The sequence below is a fragment of the Actinia tenebrosa genome, unplaced genomic scaffold (genome assembly GCF_029948245.1).
Source record: "Actinia tenebrosa isolate PJP-AT-01 unplaced genomic scaffold, QUT_ActTen_1.0 PGA_scaffold0__85_contigs__length_37466705, whole genome shotgun sequence".
NCBI lineage: Eukaryota > Metazoa > Cnidaria > Anthozoa > Actiniaria > Actiniidae > Actinia > Actinia tenebrosa.
Window position 1 is genome coordinate 22,426,672 of NW_028292569.1, and position 20,338 is coordinate 22,447,009.

The following is a 20,338-nucleotide window of genomic DNA, read 5'->3' on the forward strand; positions in this document are numbered from 1 at the left end:
TTGGACACCAGCTCGATATCTGATATGTCAGATGTGTCTGTTGCTGGAGTATTTGATTCTGATGATGACCTATTTTCATGGAGAGATAAGTAACAAAATTAACCTCTTTGCCTGTTTTCTGTTCAGTACAAAAATAAATAAAAGTAAGCTAAAACTTTCTCCAGTGTTTTATAATGACATGTAATAGAAGTACAGTTTGCAGTTTACCAACATCATTATTGTTTGATGAGCAAAAGCAGGCACAGCGATTTTTTTAAATTTCTATAATTTTTCTTTCTTTCTTTCTTTCTTTCTGTCTGTCTGTCTGTCTGTCTGTCTGTCTGTCTGTCTGTCTTTCTCTATCTTTCTTTCTTCCTTTCTCTTTCTTTCTCGCCCACTCTCTAGAAGCATGATACATTAAGTTGGGCTTCCTGTGTATCTTGCCATGTGCCCGTTCCATTCCTTCTCCAACAAGTTTTCCAAGATGGCGGACGAAAAGGTAAAGTATTTTCTACAAGGATTTCGCACTCATAAGTTCATTATCTAGAAAACTCGGTAATTAATAACCTCCTGCGATCTAAAATGGATCTTTTTGTGGTGAGTCGTTACATGGGGGACGGAGAATTGACACCAAATAGAAAAGACGACGAGGCTGAAAGACTTAGTTTGCTCAAGAAACACATTGAAAAAAGGAAACGAAAACTTGCTATTGAGACTAAAGATATGTACGAAAAAGATGGCAAAATTACGAAGGAAAGTAATGAAACTGAGGACGTGAAATTCGCCAAGGAACGAGAAAGGAAAGCCAAAGTTTTATTGGAGACAAAAGAGAAGGATATGCCAACTTCGGACGAGGAATTTGAGGAAGCACGTGAGAAGAAAAAGAAGAAAAAAAGAATAAAAACAAAGGTTAACATCTGCACTAGTGATGCAAAAGAGGAAGATAAACCAGAAATGGCCGAAGAAAAAGATATTAATGAAATAAGCGAGTTGAAAAAGAAAAAGAAAAAAAATACTGAAGTTGAAGAAAAAATTGAAATTCCTGAAAAAATCTCTGGAATCTCAGAAAATCTAAAAGACTCAACAGAGGAGATTCCAAAAGAAATATGTGATTCAGAAGCGAGTAAGACTGATGTGGGTTTTACTGTAATTGGACAAAAAAGGAGAAATAAAGATGTAAAGAAAGTTGAAAAATCCCTCCCTGACTGGCTTGCAAAGCCACAGGTCGTTGATACAGACTTAAACTCCAATCTTTTACCTGTTGATGAATTAGATGTCTTGTCCAAACAAATAAAGAACAGACTTCAGGAACTTAAGATAACATCACTTTTTCCAATCCAGAAAGCTGTAATACCAACCGTTTTAAACCAAATTCAAAAAGGATCATTGTACGGCATTGGAGGTTACCGACCATCCGATATATGTGTGTCCGCCCCAACAGGTAGTGGAAAGACATTAGCATACGTTATACCCATTGTACAGGCATTAAGTACTCAGACTGTCTGTCTCCTACAGGCTTTAGTGTTACTGCCCACAAAAGATCTGGCTTTTCAGGTTAAACAGGTTTTTGAGGCTTTTGTCAAAGGAACTGGTTTGAAGGTTGGGCTTGCGTCAGGGAATAAGGCATTGGCTAAGGAACAGGAGAGTCTTATTGGACAAGGGTAAGTATAAAAGAAATAGGGCAATAGTTCCAGGGGGAGGGGACATACTACTATATAAGGGTGGGGATACTCATACAACATTTTGAAAATGACCCACAAGGGGTAACTGGATCTTGAGGAGATGATCATGGCAACTATTAATTTGTGACAGTTAAAGGTTCCGATATCCATTATCTAAGTTACGGAAATCAGATGGTGAACTGGAAATAAACATGTTACAGTGCGAATTGAAAAACCTTGGACACCTAGAAGTATTTCAAGAATGTTCAATAGCCAATCAGAAGCATTATTGTTGTCTTTCCGTTATCTTGTGGTTATAAGTCAATTCTTATTGGCCAAAGAAGAATGGAACCCTAGAAGTTGCAACAAGCATCCCTGCCCTTTTTCAATGGGAGCACTGACCCCAGGGGTAATTGTAGAAATAAGAGTGAGAAATTGTCTTTAAAAAAAATTATTGATAAATTTTTCTGCACCTCATATTACATGTATACTTTATACTACAACTACCATAATCCTTTTTATACTTTCTTTTTGTTAACCTCATTAAAGCACGTGCACTAGAACAATGAACACTTTAGGGTTTTTTAACATTTTTGAATCATCCAATCTGAAGCCAGATTCATAACGAGACTCCGACATTCATGTCTTGATACCACTAATACCACTATTATTTTCATACTTTCCTTTTGTCGGCCTCATTAACTCCATTATCATTAAAGTGTAATCCACCAAGCTTGATATCTCTTTTGCTGACTAGAATTTTGATGGCCATCAATCAAAGAAATAAAAAACAACATCAAGCAAAGAAAAATATATATACAGTCAATGTCATTAGCTTTGTCCACCGAAAAAAGACATTTACACATTTACACACTTAGACATTTACACATTTACCCATTTACACATTTACACATTTACACATTTACACATTTACACATTTACACATTTACACATTTACACATTTACACATTTACACATTTACACATTTACACATTTACACATTTACACATTTAGACTAAAAGAAATATCACGTGTTTCCTCGAACGTTCTGGCATAAAACAAACGCTGAAATACCATTTTCCATCTTAAATCCTCACTAAATGGTTGGGGCATTCTGGATTTTCGATTGACATGGGTTGAATTTTACATTTAAAGTTCAGGCTGACGCACACAAGGCAAAGAATACATAATGAAACACGCGATATTTCTTTTAGTCTAAATGTCTAAATGTCTAAATGTAAACGTGTAAATGTGTAAATGTCTTTTTTTGGTGGACAACGTAAATGACATTGACTGTATATATCTTGACGGAGATGTTTTACTTTTGATTAAATATTTCAATCCTCTAATCCCCTAAAACCTTTCACTCAGGACAATTTTCTAGAGAATAAATAAATAGAGTTAAAAATAAGATTATGTGTCCTATAAAACCAATATTAAGAAATTATTAATTTTGTCAAACTCAGGTATGGCAGTTTTAGCCATGTGAATATCCTGGTTGCGACAACTGGTCGTCTTGTGGATCACCTGTCATACACTCGGCACTTTACTCTGCAACATCTGAGGTTTCTTGTGATTGATGAAGCAGATCGCTTGCTGGACCAATCGTATCATGACTGGCTGAATAAAGTGCTCAAAGCTTCATATGTCAATCATTCTGAGAGACAAGATTCTATTGGTTCTCTGTGTAATGGATATAGGTGAGTAACATTGGGTTTCCAAATGGCTTCTGCCACAAATAGGTTTTTTTTGGAACCATTCAATACCCTACTCAGGCGCTCTTCACACCTTGAAAATTCCAATCCCACTCCATGGGGGAGGTTTGGATATTTTCTCGTACAGTACTGCACAATATACCCTCCTCAGACCCTCCCCACCCCTTGAAAATTCCAATCCCACTCCATGGGGGAGGTATGGATATTTTCTGAGAATACTCAGAACACCCTCCTCAGACTCTTAGAAATTCATTTCATTCCATGTATATTTTCTGGAATTACACAATATTCTCAGCTCAGACCCTTGCCAACCCTTAGTTTTATCTGAAATCACACATTTGAGATTGTAGTACATGCACGGCTTCCCCAAAAGGTGTTATTCCATAATGGCAATGTTTACTAGATAAATAAATTGAAATCATCAGTAATCATCATCAATCAATCAGTAAACAAGGCTGTCTTAAATAAGGCACAACACAGGAATCCCTTCTACCTGTAAAGTAACCTAAGTAAAATAGTGTCAAAATCATGAACTTTTACCATAACTCAGTGAAATCGTACATGACTGTTATCATTCATACCAGAGTTGTTATGCAATTGTTTTTATTTCAGTTGACAGCTCATATCACTTGACATCATGTCAGGAAGTCATAGCTGTTGCATTTTAAAGCAATTTGCACAAAAAACTGAAACACTCAAAAATACTCAAGAGTCAAATACATATTCTGGCAAGTTTTCTATTTATTTTGGTAGGCTTTTCATTTCAATGATTCCTTTTAAGACTGTTAAGCTTATAATGAGATATCTACTGCATTTGTGTATATATGTTTTGTATTTTAAAATATATTGTAACAGTTTTTATCAAGAAAAGTTAAGATTCATGTTAAAATACTGTAGTGTGGTTTTACATATTTCTAGAATATAAAATTTCGTTTATGAAATCATAGTTATAATTTTTAAGAGAAAATCTATAGATTCCTGTGTATATATTTCTTGTTTTTATCAAGAAAAGTTAAGATTCATGTTAAAATGCTGAAGATGTGGTTTTACATATTTTTAGAATATAAAATTTCGTTCATAAATTGTCTATCATAGTTACAATTTTTAAGAGAAAATCTATAGATTCCTGTGTATATATTTTTTTGTATATAATATATTATAACTGTTTTTTTTATCAAGAAAAGTTAAGATTCATGTTCAAATGCTGTAGTGAGGTTTTACATATTTTTAGGGCATAAATAGAGGATATTACATGGGCGCGCAGAGATACGAAATTTATCTTCGAGTGTTGAAAAGATCTCTCTCAAGTGAGCGCAGCGAACTAGTGATAGATTTTGTATCTCCAAGTGCCCATGTAATATTCTGTTTATTATATATTTATCCATAAAATCAACTTTTTCTTATTATAACTAACTAACCAATAGCTTAAATACGGAAGGTAACGATATTTTCACATGTGAAAATAACATGTTATTTTCACATGTGAAAATATCAGTTTTTCGAAAAGGAGAAATATAGGTATTTTATGGATAATTATATGATAAAATTGTCTATCATAGTAACAATGTTTAAGAGAAAATCTATAGATCTCTAATGTAGGTCTTTAGATAAATAGCTTATCTTTTGAGTGGTTTTAACCCTTGGATATAATAAGTATGCTAATATAGGTTATGATAACTGTAGCTTTCATTAGTGATTCAAGCACTAAAAACTTCAAAATTACTCACTTGTTGAAACCTAAAGAACTAATAGTTTTAATCTTAAAATTGCTTGAGTTAATATTGCCCTTCATCTTACATTGAAAATGAATCTCGTAAAATGTTTTCAATACAGCCGAATGGAAATATGGCGACCAATTTGAATAACTATTGTTCTGCGCTGACAAGTGACTGACTAGCCTCGTGTTCACGTGGAAACATAAAAGCATTTTCACATGTATAGGAGGCTAGTCAGTCGCTAGTCAGTGCAGAACAATAGTTATTCAAATTGGTCGCCATATTTCGATTCGGTGTATATTTTATTTTATTTATTTTATTTTATTTATTTATATTTTATTTCATTTTATTTTATTTCATTTTATTTTATTTCATTTCATTTCATTTCATTTATTTATTTATTTATTTATTTATTATTTTATTTTATTTATTTATTTTATTTTTATTTTATTTCATTTTATTTCATTTTATTTTATTTATTTTATTTTTATTTTATTTTTATTTTATTTCATTTCATTCCATTCCATTTTATTTTATTTTATTTTATTTTATTTTTATTTCATTTCATTTCATTTCATTTCATTTCATTTCATTTCATTTTATTTTATTTTATTTTATTTTATTGAATTATGACACTTTTTAATTAACTAGATATTTTTAAAATGGAAACTTGAAAATGAAATAATAGTTATTTTTAATTTTCTCTCACTTATTTTTTAGCCTTCCAGCGTTCAACCTCAAAACCTCAAGACTGCTTCAAACTCCACTCACTCCAGCAAGATTATCACATCTTCAACTCCCTCTTCAAAAGCTGTTGTTCTCAGCAACAATGACTCATAGTCCAGAAAAACTTGCGCCGTTACAACTGAACGACCCTTTATTATTTATCGCTTCTAAGCCTCCAGAAACACTCACTAATGGAAATGGTAAGAAATGAGTATTTTTTTATAAATAACCTGTTTTGTAACTTGATGAAGTGTTTAAAGCGAAAGTGAATATGCAGAAATAACGGGATGTATTCTCATTGTTGCTCAAGTACATCTTTTCTCAGTGTCTTGACAACCGTTGTGCTGTCTCTTTGCTGTGATTCTTTTACTTTTTTGAATAAAACCATTCCTTATTTAAACCAAAGTTCAATGTTATAAAACCTTGAAATGATGTCTGGGTTGATCAACAAAGTCAGGGCATGGTTAAGTTACAGATCTAACCCTGAAACAACCTCTGGACTGATCCAATTCAGAGCATGGTTGACTCGTAGATTGAACCCTGAAACAACCTCTGGGCTGATCCAATTCAGAGCATGGTTGACTCGTAGATTGAACCCTGAAACAACCTCTGGGCTGATCTAAGTCAGAGCATGGCTAACTCACAGATTGAACCCTGAAACAACCTCTGGGCTGATCTAAGTCAGAGCATGGCTAACTCACAGATTGAACCCTGAAACAACCTCTGGGCTGATCTAAGTCAGAGCATGGCTTACTCACAGATCGAACCATGAAGCAGACTCTGGGCTGATCAAAGTCAGGGCATAGTTAAGTCACAAATGGAATTGTAATTGAGCCTGTTAGGTTTTGTGTAAAAAGAACTGGCAAGCCTGGATAAAACCCTGGAATCAAAGGATACACCTACCGTAACAAACTCTACTCACATGTAAATTTTGTCTACCTAGATGACAGTGATCAAGGAACATTGAGTCGGTACACTGTCCCACATGGGTTAACTGAGTACATGGTGATATGTAATGCTGGGGAGAAGCCCTTGATGCTGCTTTATCTTATCACACAGAAGAAACTTACTGGAGTCTTGTGCTTTACGTCATCACTTGAGGCTACTCACAGGTTAGTTGAACAGAAGGGGTCATTATCATCACCATCATCATCATCAATCATCAGCATCACCATCACAAACAGCATCATCATAATCATCATTATTATCATCATCATGATCAACATTATTATCATCATTACTATCATGATCAGCATCATCATCAACATCATCATCGCTAATATCAGCATCGTCACCATCACCATCTTTATCGTCATCATGATCATGATCATCAACATCTTCATCATCACCTGTATCATCATCATTATTAATATCACCATCACCATCATCGGCATCAACATCATCATCATCATCAACATCTTCATCAACATCTTCATCAACACCATCATCATCATCATCATTACTATCATCAGCATGCAGCAGCAGCAGCAACATCAATGTTGTCACTTCCGGTGAAACAACTTCCGGTTTTCTAATTCACCTTCCATACCACATTTCTACCCTCTCATCACTGCTGCCAGGAAACAGTTAAATTTGTTGGCCTTCACGTGAAACCTCATCCATTGAGAAGCCAGAAATATGACCTTTAACACCTTGCCCTTTGTATGACGTCTTTATTTTACTAACCAATAGATCTCATCGGCTCTGACGTAATGTTTTCCCATTTCAGACCACATGCCATTCCCTAGAGTATCATTTCTTTGTTTAAGGTTTGCGCTCGGTTGCAAATGAGAAGACACATGAATATGGATACAGCTCAAACAAAGAATCTTATTCTCAAGGGAATGACACGTGGTCTGAAATGGGAAAGCATTACCCCAAGCCGAAGAGGTCTATTCTCTTACAAATAGTTCATAACTTTCGCTTGTTATTTGTATGACAGATTGTGTCTTCTCATCAAGCTGTTTGGTGGTATCGAGGTAGCGGAATACTCCTCTAATCTTAACGCTCAACAGCGACATGGAATCCTGAGAGACTTCAAGAATGGTTCCATACATCTACTAATCTGTTCAGACGCCATGGCCAGAGGAATGGATATAGATAACGTGTCTTATGTTATCAGCTACGATGCACCGAAGTTTGTCAAGACTTACATTCATCGTGTAGGACGTACAGCAAGGGGAGGGAATGAAGGTAAATGATAGTTGAATAAGGAGCAGAGCAGTAGTATGGTGAAGTATACAGTGATGTCTGAACATGATAATACTAGGATAGATACATTTGTCGAGGGAGGCGTACAGCTAGGGGAGGGAATAAAGGTAAATGATAATAAATACGGGACAGAAAGAAATCAAAGGTCTCGGTGAGACGACTCAAGGATACGGTAATAAGCGAAGGTAAAACCAATAGAAAGGGAATTTGTTACGACGAAATATGAATAATAATGTTAACAAAAAGCAGATTTGTTGGGAAGATTTAAGAAGTAGTATATTGTGGTTCAAAGGAGGAACGCAAACACAAGGAAAACTACTACACACGAAGCGCAAGCCATAACAAACTGGTTATATCTGGTTTAGTTCGCAGTTTTTTATGCAATAGACCTCCTCGGCTCTGACGTAATGTTGTCCCATTTCAGACCACGTGTCATTCCCTTGAGAAAAAGATTCTTTGTTTGAGCTGTATCCATATTCATGTGTCTTCTCGTGTGCAACCGAGCGCAAACCTTAAACAAAGAAATGATACTCTAGGGAATGACACGTGGTCTGAAATGGGAAAATATTACATCAGAGCCGATGAGGTCTATTGACTCTTAAACTGGTTTATCTGGTTTCATAACACAGCGCGCAAAGCAGGCTGGAGGACTATAAAAGTTTTTTTATGCAAATGAACCAAGTGATACAATAGACCCACGAATACTCCTATCCGTGTATTCGTGAGTCAAGAAATGCTTCGCGGTAGGGATAAAATTTGAAGATTTATAGACTTGGTGCAGTTTTTGACGTATTCAAATCGTACAACGATGGACAGGTGAATATTCAGTAGAAAGAAGGATAGGACAATAAACTTAGTATCCCGAATTCGCTTGACTGGCCACGAAACAATGTTTTCAAGTCGAGGTTCGAACTTGCTGAATAGAAGAATCAAGTTCAGTCTCTACTTCAAGTTATTGTTTCGTGGTCAGTCAAGCGAATTAGGGATAGGTCTATTGTCAATGTATAGTCTGTCGTGCTATTTTTTTAAATTCTCATTTCTTTCTTTCATGACGAGAGCACATCCTTCTATCTCCCTGTATAAAGTCGATGAACACCATCATTTGCACCAAATCCTTCTGTAAACAAGAAAGCAATCCCTCAGGAAAGAATATCCTAAAATCCTGTTGTGCTTGTTTTACAGGAACTGCTTTTACGCTGCTTCACAATGACCAAGTTCACCACTTCAAAGAACTTATCCAAAAGACAGGACGAGACAAGATCCCTAAACAAATATTCAAGGACGAGGAGATCCAACCACTGGTTGAAAAATACCAAAATGCTCTCGAAAAGTTGGAAGAAACTGTGAAAAACGAAAAACAAGAGCAAGGAGGACACAAGACACGAGGACAAGACGAGGCTGAGAAATATCTGCAAGAACAGCTTTTGGCAAATATTGGGAAATAGTACATCTATTTTACTTCAGTTCCCAACATCTTTTTTGTTGTACAGGGTTAGGTTCTATTTCGTGAAGAAAATTCTGGCTGTCCAGTGAAGGTCTATGGGATATCAAACTGCTTGTATTCATGAAGTTGTGCATTCTTTACTTTACCGTTGGTATTTGTGAATATTTTGACGCTAAAGTGAACCTAACCCTGAGTTAAGGAGTCTATAAGCAAGCATTTTGTATGTATTTACGATATTTTACGAATTCAAAATGACACTAACTATTTTCGATAGTTTTGTCCCAAGGTTTTGCGATTTTAAACTGTTGTTATAGCGTCAACGACCTCGTTCGCTTATAGTTAAATATTTCCCGACTTTCACCGTTTTTTTCTTACCAGTAAAAAGGTAACGCCATATTAGGTTTATTCTTATACAGACTGACGACATATTTACGGGCAAACTGCAAGCGGAAAGTTTTCAGCAATGAAACAAGACTGAAAAAGCAACAAATTCGTAGCCATTCCAAGGTTGGGGGAAAACTGGGTCGAGTTGACATTGCAGTGCATTGTGGGGTCGAAAAAGACGCCATCTTGGAAATATGTTAGACTCTTCCACAGTCTCTCGCTCGTCCGTTCCGTCTCCACGCTTAGAGACTGTAACGGTACAATGACCGAAAGGACTTATGGGTCCCCAAGACTTGGACCCGGAAGCTTTTGGAACCAAAACACTCGTCCACAGTCTCTCTCGTTTCAATATTTTCAAGATGGCGGCGAAAACGAGAGAGACTTTGGACGAGTATTTTGGTTCCCAAAGCACGCTGGGTCCAAGTTTTCGGGACCCATAAGTCCTTTCGGTTATTGTACCGTTACAGTCTCTAAGTGTGGAGACGGAAAGGACGAGCGAGAGACTGGAAGAGTCTAGGAAATGTCTCTTTAAACAGTCCCACAATGCACTGCAATGTCAACTCGGCCCATTTATTTCTCAGCATTGAAACAGTTAATAGAATTCGAGGTGAGAATTGAATAAATAAGCGGTCAAATAAGGAAGTAATACATGAAGCTGCCAGGATTCGAAGCCATAGCTTGAAATCCAAGAGAAACATTTGAAAATTATAATAAAAAATACCATATTTCTGCGATATTCTTAAGACATCCGTAGAACCTGAGATTCGTATGAACTTCCAACCTGACGTTAATACTTCAGTTTCGAGTTCTCTGTTGCCCAAAATTGCCCTATTTCACTATGACTTCACATCAAAACAATCTATTGTTTAAATGCAGAGGATCATGGTCGTCGGCGGGGGTCTGAAATCAACGCAAATTCACCGAAAATTGTCCTAAAACCTGTATCAATCCATGAAGAGAAGTAGAATAGCCAGCAAACGCTCAGAATATTTTTTAGTACATATTAACACATATCATATCTGAAAACCAGGCCATTTTAGATTAAACTGTTTCGCTAGGAGTAAATTTTGTTGAATTTTCTAAGTGGATTTGGCGATTCTATCCTCCACATAAACAAGCAGTGACGTCATAGTAAAATAGGACAATTAGCCTGTTCATTTTCAAAGTGTTTGTATTGTTGAAGTTGTGTATTTACTTTACCGTTGGTATTTGAGAATATTTAAACACTGATACGAGGCTAACCCTGGGTAAATGTGTCTGTAATCAAGGAACACAGCGGTATCCTACGAATTCAAAAAGAGGTTTTATACGGCTCTTATTGTACGGATTCTTCATTTTCAATATTTATAATATATGCATACATCTTCCTATTGATGGATTTCTTACCTTGCTTGTATTATTAAAAACAACGAAAAAAATATATCGTGATGATTGACGAATGCTTTCGTTTTACTTTTTCGCTTGATGAAGCTTAGAAAGGAACTTTAAGCGATACAGCAGGTGCATGTCACGTTATTGCCGCCATCTTGGTTGACGATAACAAAGCATGTCTCATTAGCTTCTCTTGTTAGAACAACCAACATGGTGGCTGTTTCATTGGTATCCTCCTATTCTTGGGGTGCATGTTACGTCATAGCTGCCATGTTGGTTGACGATAACAAAGCATTCCTCATTAGCTTCTCTTGTTACATCAACCAAGATGGCGACTGTTTCATTGTCATTCATATCTCAAGGGGTTTTGAGTCACATTCTCACACACACTATTCCAGCAGTTTTAAACTGAAATTTTATTATTTATTTATCATTAATTGGCGTCATTAACTACAAATTCCAGAATACCTTGCATAGTTTTTTTAGTTCAGTTAACAAAATAGATTTTGCAGCATCACGTGATAGCATCCATAACAGGAGGCAGGGACAATCGTATGTGATCGAATCTGATTTACATGAGAAAGAATTCAGTTTCCCAGGGAAAAAAAGAATCTATTGTACATCCTGTCATGGCAGCCATCACGTGATAGCGAAAGCTACTATATTGTCTTACTATTTCCTTGAGGAAATACAAATTTGAATAAAAAAGAAATTTCGGAAAGTCTTTTGCATGTGCACTGAAAATAAGCGAGGTTTCTGATTTGCTGTATAAATCAAAAGTATACCAAAATATTATTTTGTTCAGCCAAGTTTATTTTTAGAACTTGAAGTTTTTCAGAGTTCAGCATAAATGTACCATATTTAGGCAATTCCCTTGAGAATTATGTGGTTATTTAACGGTAATATTTAAGGAGTTATACTAAAATGAATGAAGCTCAGTGAAATGGTAAAACAGTACGCTCAAAAAAAAAAAGCTCTATTTTCTTTATTTTGAAATGAAATTTTCATTTATAAGCGAAACACAAATATTTGTCACAATTCATGTCATGTAGTATAAGGATGTTGACACGTGTAATTTCGAAATTGAGTTTTGACTCGGAAAAAATGTTTGGAAATCTTGAACATGTGCCAGAGAAAGAGTCAAAGATGTAAAATGAATATTCAAAGTCTGTGGAGTCAGCAATACAGGAAATATAGAATGCTATAAATCTTCACGAAATATCACTCTATTTACATTCTGTGGATGCCTCCTCGCCCAAGGTATCAAAGTTATTTCCTTCAAAGAAAATTCTCGCTGAATTAATGTTGGCATACAGGACGAAACTTTTTTTCAAAACATCTCGTTTGTAAGTGAAATGATTCAAAAACTACTTCTAGAAAGTCATTGTATTGTATGCCTGAAACCTTGTTTCTGCAGGGGTTTTTCATTTCGCGGCTCATTTCTTTGGGAATATACTCTGCAAATGTTCTCTTTTTGATCTACGTTTCCACCATACTTGGTTGGTCTTTTTCAGGATCTGGAGTTCTTGAATATTTCTCAGTATTGCTTTCCACGGTTCAAGTTTGTCAAAACGTAGATCAAAAAGAGCATTTGCAGAGTATTTTCCCAAAGCAATGAATAAACGAAAATTATTGTAGTTTTAACTTGCTTTAAATTGTTTATTCGAATATGTTGCATAGATAATATAGGAAGATATATATCTTCAAATATATACAAGAGTAGCGATAGTCTCAGAGTCGAGGGTACACGCTGGTGTTTTCCCGATAAATTCCGTTATTTTAAGGGATGGGCCATTAGATAATTGAGAGGGGAGGGGTCGGTTGTTTGTTTCGTGTCTTTCCAGGATATTTCTTAATAGCACAGCGCACTGATTCTAAAAATAGCTTTAAGATTCGGACAAACATTGCATTCTGTTTAACCGCTACGAGGATTATACGAACCGATTTTATTATTTTTACTTAAAGTTACACTAATAACCCATGTAAACTAAGATCAACTGCGATCGGCTGTGAAAATTATCTGCTGAAGGTAAACTTGTAAGTTTGTTTGTCCGAATTTCGCCTTTGTCTTCGTTTTGATGACGTCACGGTTGCGCTGCACTATTACTGAAAGGATAGGTTGCGCGATATTTTTTCGTAGGTGAAGTGCTTGCTCGATATTGTTTTGGAGATTTATAGCGCACCCCCCTTCTCATTTATCTAATAGTCCGTCCATTAATACTATGGAAAGAGCCCTTCTTAGTTGGGAGGGCTAGAATCTTTCGGTTTTCCAAACACGATATTCTCTAATATTTGTTATTCTCAGCTCGTGATAATGAGACGTCTAATTGTTTTTATATAAACAAACTTAAACTTGCTCGACAGTATTTAATTTGAAAATGACGGAAATAAATAGATTTTTATTGCATTTTATCATTTCAAAACAGGCGATTTTTATAGCATATAGTTTAGTCAGTCAGAACACTTGCGTTATTTGTAATAGCCCACTAGCTTGTTTTTGATAATTTAGCTACCATTAGACAAGCTTGAGTACTGCTAGGAACAAATGCGGGCTGTTATCTCATGACAGCTATACAGAAACAGCATCAGTACTAACCAATTTTTTTTCCTTGTTTTTCAGGAATTGAAATCTCGCCAAACAACTGACAGAAAACTTGTACAAAAATATTGATTTTATTACGATAGCTTTGATCGTCCAATCAAATTTTAAAAGATGCATTGATTTGCGTGTTTTGATTGGTCGATCAATTCAAAAAGTAATTTGATTGGCTAATCAAATCACATAAGTATTTTATTAGCCAATCAAATGAAGACTTACTTGATTAGCCAATCAAATCAGATGTATTTGATTTGCCAATCAATTAAATAAAGACTAATTTCATTAGCCAATCAAATCAAAAATTTATTTGATTAGCCAATCAAATTAAAGATTAATTTCATTAGCCAATCAAGTCAAAGATGTATTTGATTAGCCAATCAAATTAAAGACTAATTTCATTAGCCAATCAAATCAAAAATCTATTTGATTAGCCAATCAAATTAAAGATCATGCGGTTGATTAACTAATCAAACTGAAATATTTTGATTGGCCAATCAATTGTCATTAACGTGCTGCATCTTTATGACGCGAGTAAACTAACAATAACTATTTTAATTGATTTGATATTTCCCCCCTCCAGCCAACAAAGTGTGTGATGTAGCCTTGCTATGTTCATTTTTTAACTTCTAAAATTCTGTTACATAGTTGGCCCATCCATCAGTCCTATTGAGAACAAGACAGTGACCAAAGGGGAACCAATACTTCTCCTGTGTAACGCCACAGGCGATCCTGCTCCCAACGTTTCCTGGTCAAAGGCTAGTGGTACCATTAACCCCTCGTATGTATCTGGTAAAGAGTTATGGATTCTAAGTGCTAAGCTCAGCGATGCTGGGAAGTACATCTGCACCGCCAAGAATGACGTATCCATGACTACTGTTGAAGCTTTTGTAACAGTCATGTGTAAGTGTTTGAAAGGAGAGTTTAAATAGATCTCTTGCTTGCTCTTTCTTTCTCTTTTTCATGTCTTTATTCGCTTATCAACTCATACATCTTATCATTTATTCATCCAATCGGTAATTCCTTTTTAACGAGCACATGATTTTAGTTTTGGGGCAATTAATATACACGTAGCGACTGTCCTCATAGTTACTACTTCTACTAAACCAGAAACAAGTAATCAAAATACACATACAAGCTCCAAGATCGTCCAAGCTTCCAATTAGTTGCCCCTCAGTCAAAACACAGATATAACTGGAAGTGACGTCTATTGATAGTAAATAATAGACTGATGCCTAATCATTGTTGAAGAAGTAGAAAACGCGCGCGCGTGCTGTGTGCTGTCATAAAGCACGCGGGGGTTGGCAGAACACGAGAGAAGTGTTAGGAGAAGCACGATGCGTAGCGGAGTGCTTCTCGACACTTCTCGAGTGTTCTGCCAACCCCCAAGTGCTTTATGACTGCATACAGCACAGCACAGCAAGCAAGTTTTTTATTTCTTTTATAAAATACAAATTACAATAATAGATAGGAATGACGCAACGGAAAGTGCGCGCGCGTGCAATGTGCTCTCATAAAGCACGCGCTCCAAACCAATCAGAACGCGACATTTATAACAGTTATTCTATAATTTGGGTTCTTCATTTCTTCCTCACTCCATCCTCGTTCATTAATTTTATTATTTCATTTATTTATTTATGATTATTTTGTTTCAGTGCGACCCCATTCCCCCGTACCACTCAGTACACAGATAACCCACCTGACAATCAATGTCTACTGGAAGAAGCCAAAGAGCCATGGATACCCTGTGCTCATGTATTCTGTTCACAGAGTTGAACTGGACCAAGCCGGACAAGAAGTGACGTCACGTACGTATCACGTGAACGAAGACGTACATCACTACGAGGCTGGCGACATTGAAAGCGGGAAAACTTACAAGTTCTACGTGACTGCGTGGAATACTCACGGAGAAAGCGTGAAGGACCACCGTAAGAGTGTGACAGTAAAAGTACAGAAACCATGATGCTTTGCGGTAGACTGTAATCACGTGACCCCAGCCGACTAAAAGGAACGTATACTCAACGACAAAGATTTTTAAGTGAAAAATTATATTGTTCTTTTGTGACTTAATTTTATAGAATGTTTTGGATAAGGATATAAAAGACGCGCGATAGCTTTTTCTGTTTCGACTTGCTTCAAGGAAAGCCAATGTACCCGGCTTGTCAATGCTTCAGTCAATTCTAGATTCTAATCTTTATTTAGAACCGTAAGTCTATAGGATCAACGCATTATATTGATTGAATAAATATTAGATAAAACATATAGAGTACAAACACTAGAACTATTTAGTTCTAAACACTACTATACTGATAGAAATAGAAAACTATTGATCTTTTGTAGACTATTTTGTACTACTTCGTGCAAAATAAGTTTAGTTTAGTTAGGAATAAAAATGACGCTCTAAGTAAACGGCTAATATTGTAGTTGCTTGTAGAAATTCATTAATCACAAAACGTGATCAAATGTCAATTAGTATTCTTATATTTTGTTATGATATTTTTGAATAAAGCATTGGAAAATTTCATTTTATTGTCGACTCATTTTTCTCCTTTTTCTAAATATTGAATAATTACTTCCAAAATGAAATGAAGACGACGAAGGTAAACCAAAAACCACAAAATATGTTTATGTTCTACATAAATGATCTACATCAACCAATCAGCAGTCAACCAATCAGCAGTCAACCAATCAGCAGTCAACCAATCAGCAGTCAACCAATCAGCAGGCAACCAATCAGCAGGCAACCAATCAGCAGGCAACCAATCAGTAGTTAGTAAATATAGGCTTAAACAAATATTAATTTATCAAATTACATTGTAAATTTATAAGATTTTGGCGTGAGCAGTTTGCCCGGGGGGGGGGTAACTCTCCCGAAAAGCTGGATTGGGGGGCTCGACGGACAGTTTTGAAAATGACCCTAAAAGGTACAACCACATTTAAAATGACAACGTTTCCAACCATTATATTCTTGTATGACGTTTGATATTTTTCAAAATGAACAAATCTGACCCTAAAAGGTACGGAGTCAGCCGGAGACCCTAAAAGGTACGCGAGGTCTTATTTTCCACCCTAAAAGGTCCGTTGAGCCACCCCTACCCACTTTTCAAGAGATTCCCTCCACCCCCCACCCCCTGGGCAGTTTGTTCATTGTTCATTGTTCTTGCTATTCTTGCTGTTTTAGTTCTTATTATTATTTTCGTTATTATCAATATTATGCAATTTAAAATGAATATTCATTAGCGTCTTGAAGGAAGCGCTTACAAGCTGCATGACTTCCGATGTAACGATCCGAAAGAGGACTGCACTTTTTTTCTCTATGATCTTTGGTCAGTAGGCATATCCTCTGTGAGTCGCATACACTCAATTGAAGAAATAATAATAATAAGAAGAATAACTTTATTTATATAGCGCACACATCCTGTGCTCATGGCGCTTCACAATCTTAAAAATAAAGATAACTATTTACAAATCATATATACCTATATATATATGTATATGCACTCGATTGCAGAAACGTTGTAGTATACATTTACACATTTATACAAATATTAAATGAGATACACAATACAAAATAACCATTTTCAACGCTTAAAACCAACTGATTTATAATCTGTACGATCTAATAGATAAGAAAAAAATATTTTGACAGTCATTGAATGAAACAAACAATAAATAAAGCGATTTTTCTGTTCTGCATATCATTAAATATACTGAATAAATTAGATATTATGTATAAATGTATACTACAACGTTTCTGCAATCGAGTGTAAATGATACTTGATAAGAAAACTGGTAATAAGAATAAGAAGAAGAATAAAAGATGATCGTTGAAAAGAATCGTTGTCGGGTTCAGAAAATATAGAACATGAAAGCTGAGACCAAAATGGCACATGGGAAATGACATAATTATATTATAATTTATTCATTTGCGACATCCATGCAGTCGGTTTAGAATGCCAAACGCGTATTAAAAACAGTGGATGATGCCACGGGTCGCCGGTCACAGCATGCATCTAATTAACGTACTTCCCATGTGCCATTTCGGTCTCAGCTTCTATGTTCTATATTTTGTGAACCCGACAACGATTCTTCAATTGAGTGTATGCCATATCGATAATATGTCTGTATTCAAGACTCTCTTGATGTTTTTAATGCTGAATGTGAGCTCTTTAATTGTTGGTAAGTGGAAACCTTTGACTCCAAGCCTCTGGCATACAAAAATTGTTAAAAGTCTAGCAACCAGTGAGACTTGTTAAGAGGAATTTCTTTTGATGACGCGACGAGCAATGGTGGCAAAAAGCGCCAAAAACTAGACCTTCATATGAGTTTTGATCCCAATTTTCGTTTTGGGTTAACACTCAAAACCTGTTTTTAACAGTTAGAAACTGATGTACTATGATAAAATGCTTGTTTGAAGCGGTATTTTCAATTGTACAAAGATGTTTTGTTGCATTTGTGTTAGAATGTTGCTTTGTCAGGCTTTTTTTATAGAAAATATATGGGAAATAAGCAAATGAAGGCCTAAACCTCATTTTCGATTCAAATTTTTGCTTTGGGTTAACACTTTGATCGCACTTTCTTCGGTCATCTCCACTTCCAAACAAGCTAAACTTTTTGAATAGCAGGATTTTAACCTTGTACAACAGCCTTCCTTCAAGAAAATAGTTTTTGGCGCTCACCGCTTGAAAACGAAAAGAATTCTCTCTTAATGTGTAATAGTCAAATAGACACAAAAGAAAACAATGGCTATAAAATCTACTGCAACCAGCTTTATATAACGCCCGAATGTTCTACGAGTCAATAGCCCGATAGCCGAATATGAAATATCAAAGGCTTGTAGACCATTCGCTGACACAAAAGAAAACCATGGATGTAAGAGTCTAAAGACTATCAATTTCGTGGTGTAAAATGGTTTCCTAATTCAGACCACGCGTGTCATTCTCTTGAGAAAAGATTATCTGCTTGCGGTCATCAATATTCATGTTCTCCTGCCTTATATCTTATACTTGGAAAAATGTTCAAGGGAATTCAAAGCAGCTCAATAAACGTAATCAAAGCCTAATCCACTGTTTTCCCATTTTAGACCACGTATCATTCCCTAGAGTATCATTTCTTTGTTTAACGGTTGTGCATGAGAAGACACACAAATATAGATACAACTCAAACAAAGAATCTTATTCTCAAGAGAAGGACACGTGGGCTGAAATGGCAAAATATCACGCCCAAGTGGATTTGGTCCATTCAGATTAAATATTTATTATTTAAAACTCCTTGTGAGCATTAGACTATATTGTTTTGCACGATTTTTATGACCGCCATTTTGGTTTTATGCAACCAAAGGTTTATCAATTTTTCCTTTTGTTATATCAACGAGCATGGCTACATTTCTAAGGTAGAATTTGTATTTTATTCTGATGGAAATGTCGATTGAAAACACGGGTCGAAAAATAAAACTATTTTAATTTATAACTTTTACAGACGGGGCGTTACGATTCACCCAATTTCCTCGAAATACTTCTGTTATTGCTGGAGAAACTGTTCGGTTTGTGTGGGACTACACTGTGGACGACAGGGACTTCGAGTTTCATAGCCACTCTCCCTCGTGGAGTTTTTACGATGACAAGGAATACACCATTGCATACGAAGACCAGTTCGATGGATGGAATTGGAAAATAAGTCCCGAATGCCCAGCACAATTTCTAAATCCCACACGTATAAGAAAAGAAGCAAGAGCTACACTAGTGATCTCTGATGTAAGGGTTGCTGATAGTGGCACGTATATATGTACATTGAAGTCACTACTCGGAGCAAGTGAAACTAGTAAAGTTATGCTGATTGTGACTGGTAATTATGAATGTCTTTCTTTCTCTCTTTATTTCTTCCTCTCTTTCTTTCTGCCTTCCTTCCTTCCTTGTTCCTTCCTTCCTTCCTTCCTTCCTTCCTTCCTTCCTTCCTTCCTTCCTTCCTTTCTTTCTTCCTTCCTTCCTTCCTTCCTTCCTTCCTTCCTTCCTTGTTCCTTCCTTCCTTCCTTCCTTTCCTTCTTCGTTTTTTATTTTGTTAATTTATTCATTATAGCTTTCCTTTTCTCTCTCTCTCTTGTCTTTCTAGGACGTACTGGTATGCCGACTACTGCTTCATTATCAACAATATCTACCAAGAGTCCAGGTATTTGGTTGAATTGGCATACCAAGTCAACAAAGCCTTGTATAACTTGCAAAGTATGGGGTGTCTAGGGGCAAATAAAGCTTTGTTACCGGTGATGACATTCATTGATTAAAAAAAAGACGGCACATCGATCACCTTTACCCATAAAAGAAAGACAAACACACGAAACTATGTAATATTTCAAAGCCGACAGTGAGGACTGGACGGGATTTCAAGTCTAAGCAATTAGCCTAGAAACTAATTGCGCGGACTTGAAATCCCGTCCAGTCCTATGTTGGAGGCTTTGAAATGACTTCTCATGATCATTAATTATTCGACTTGGAGTAACTGGAACAAAATTAATTCAGTACTAGGACTGAATTAATTTTGTT

The 20,338-nt window shown here is 35.9% G+C and overlaps 3 protein-coding genes across 4 annotated transcripts; all 3 read left to right on the forward strand.

Moving 5' to 3' along the window:
- Nucleotides 1–447: 447 nt before the first annotated feature.
- LOC116307474 (ATP-dependent RNA helicase DDX51-like) lies at nucleotides 448–10,571 on the forward strand. The gene is made up of 6 exons (XM_089025805.1): nucleotides 448–1,640; nucleotides 3,107–3,340; nucleotides 5,791–5,996; nucleotides 6,740–6,908; nucleotides 7,739–7,989; nucleotides 9,190–10,571. The coding sequence occupies exons 1-6, from the start codon at nucleotides 562–564 to the stop codon at nucleotides 9,450–9,452; spliced, it is 2,202 nt and encodes a 733-aa protein (XP_088881931.1). The 5' UTR covers nucleotides 448–561; the 3' UTR covers nucleotides 9,453–10,571.
- A 1,853-nt stretch (nucleotides 10,572–12,424) lies between these two features.
- On the forward strand, nucleotides 12,425–16,326 carry LOC116307467 (uncharacterized). 2 transcript variants are annotated; one of them, XM_089025930.1, is made up of 4 exons: nucleotides 12,425–12,552; nucleotides 13,827–13,862; nucleotides 14,451–14,705; nucleotides 15,458–16,326. In XM_089025930.1, the coding sequence occupies exons 3-4, from the start codon at nucleotides 14,672–14,674 to the stop codon at nucleotides 15,763–15,765; spliced, it is 342 nt and encodes a 113-aa protein (XP_088882056.1). In that variant the 5' UTR covers nucleotides 12,425–12,552; nucleotides 13,827–13,862; nucleotides 14,451–14,671; the 3' UTR covers nucleotides 15,766–16,326. The 2 variants fall into 2 exon arrangements, with proteins under 2 accessions (XP_088882056.1, XP_031573595.2); XM_031717735.2 differs by lacking the exons at nucleotides 12,425–12,552; nucleotides 13,827–13,862 and having other exon boundaries at nucleotides 14,262–14,705.
- Nucleotides 16,327–17,693: 1,367 nt separating this feature from the next.
- Nucleotides 17,694–20,115, forward strand: LOC148913853 (uncharacterized). Its single transcript, XM_089025906.1, has 3 exons — nucleotides 17,694–17,981; nucleotides 19,281–19,646; nucleotides 19,911–20,115. Exons 1-3 carry the CDS (start codon nucleotides 17,783–17,785, stop codon nucleotides 20,033–20,035), a joined length of 690 nt encoding a protein of 229 aa, XP_088882032.1. The 5' UTR covers nucleotides 17,694–17,782; the 3' UTR covers nucleotides 20,036–20,115.
- The last annotated feature ends 223 nt before the right edge of the window (nucleotides 20,116–20,338 follow it).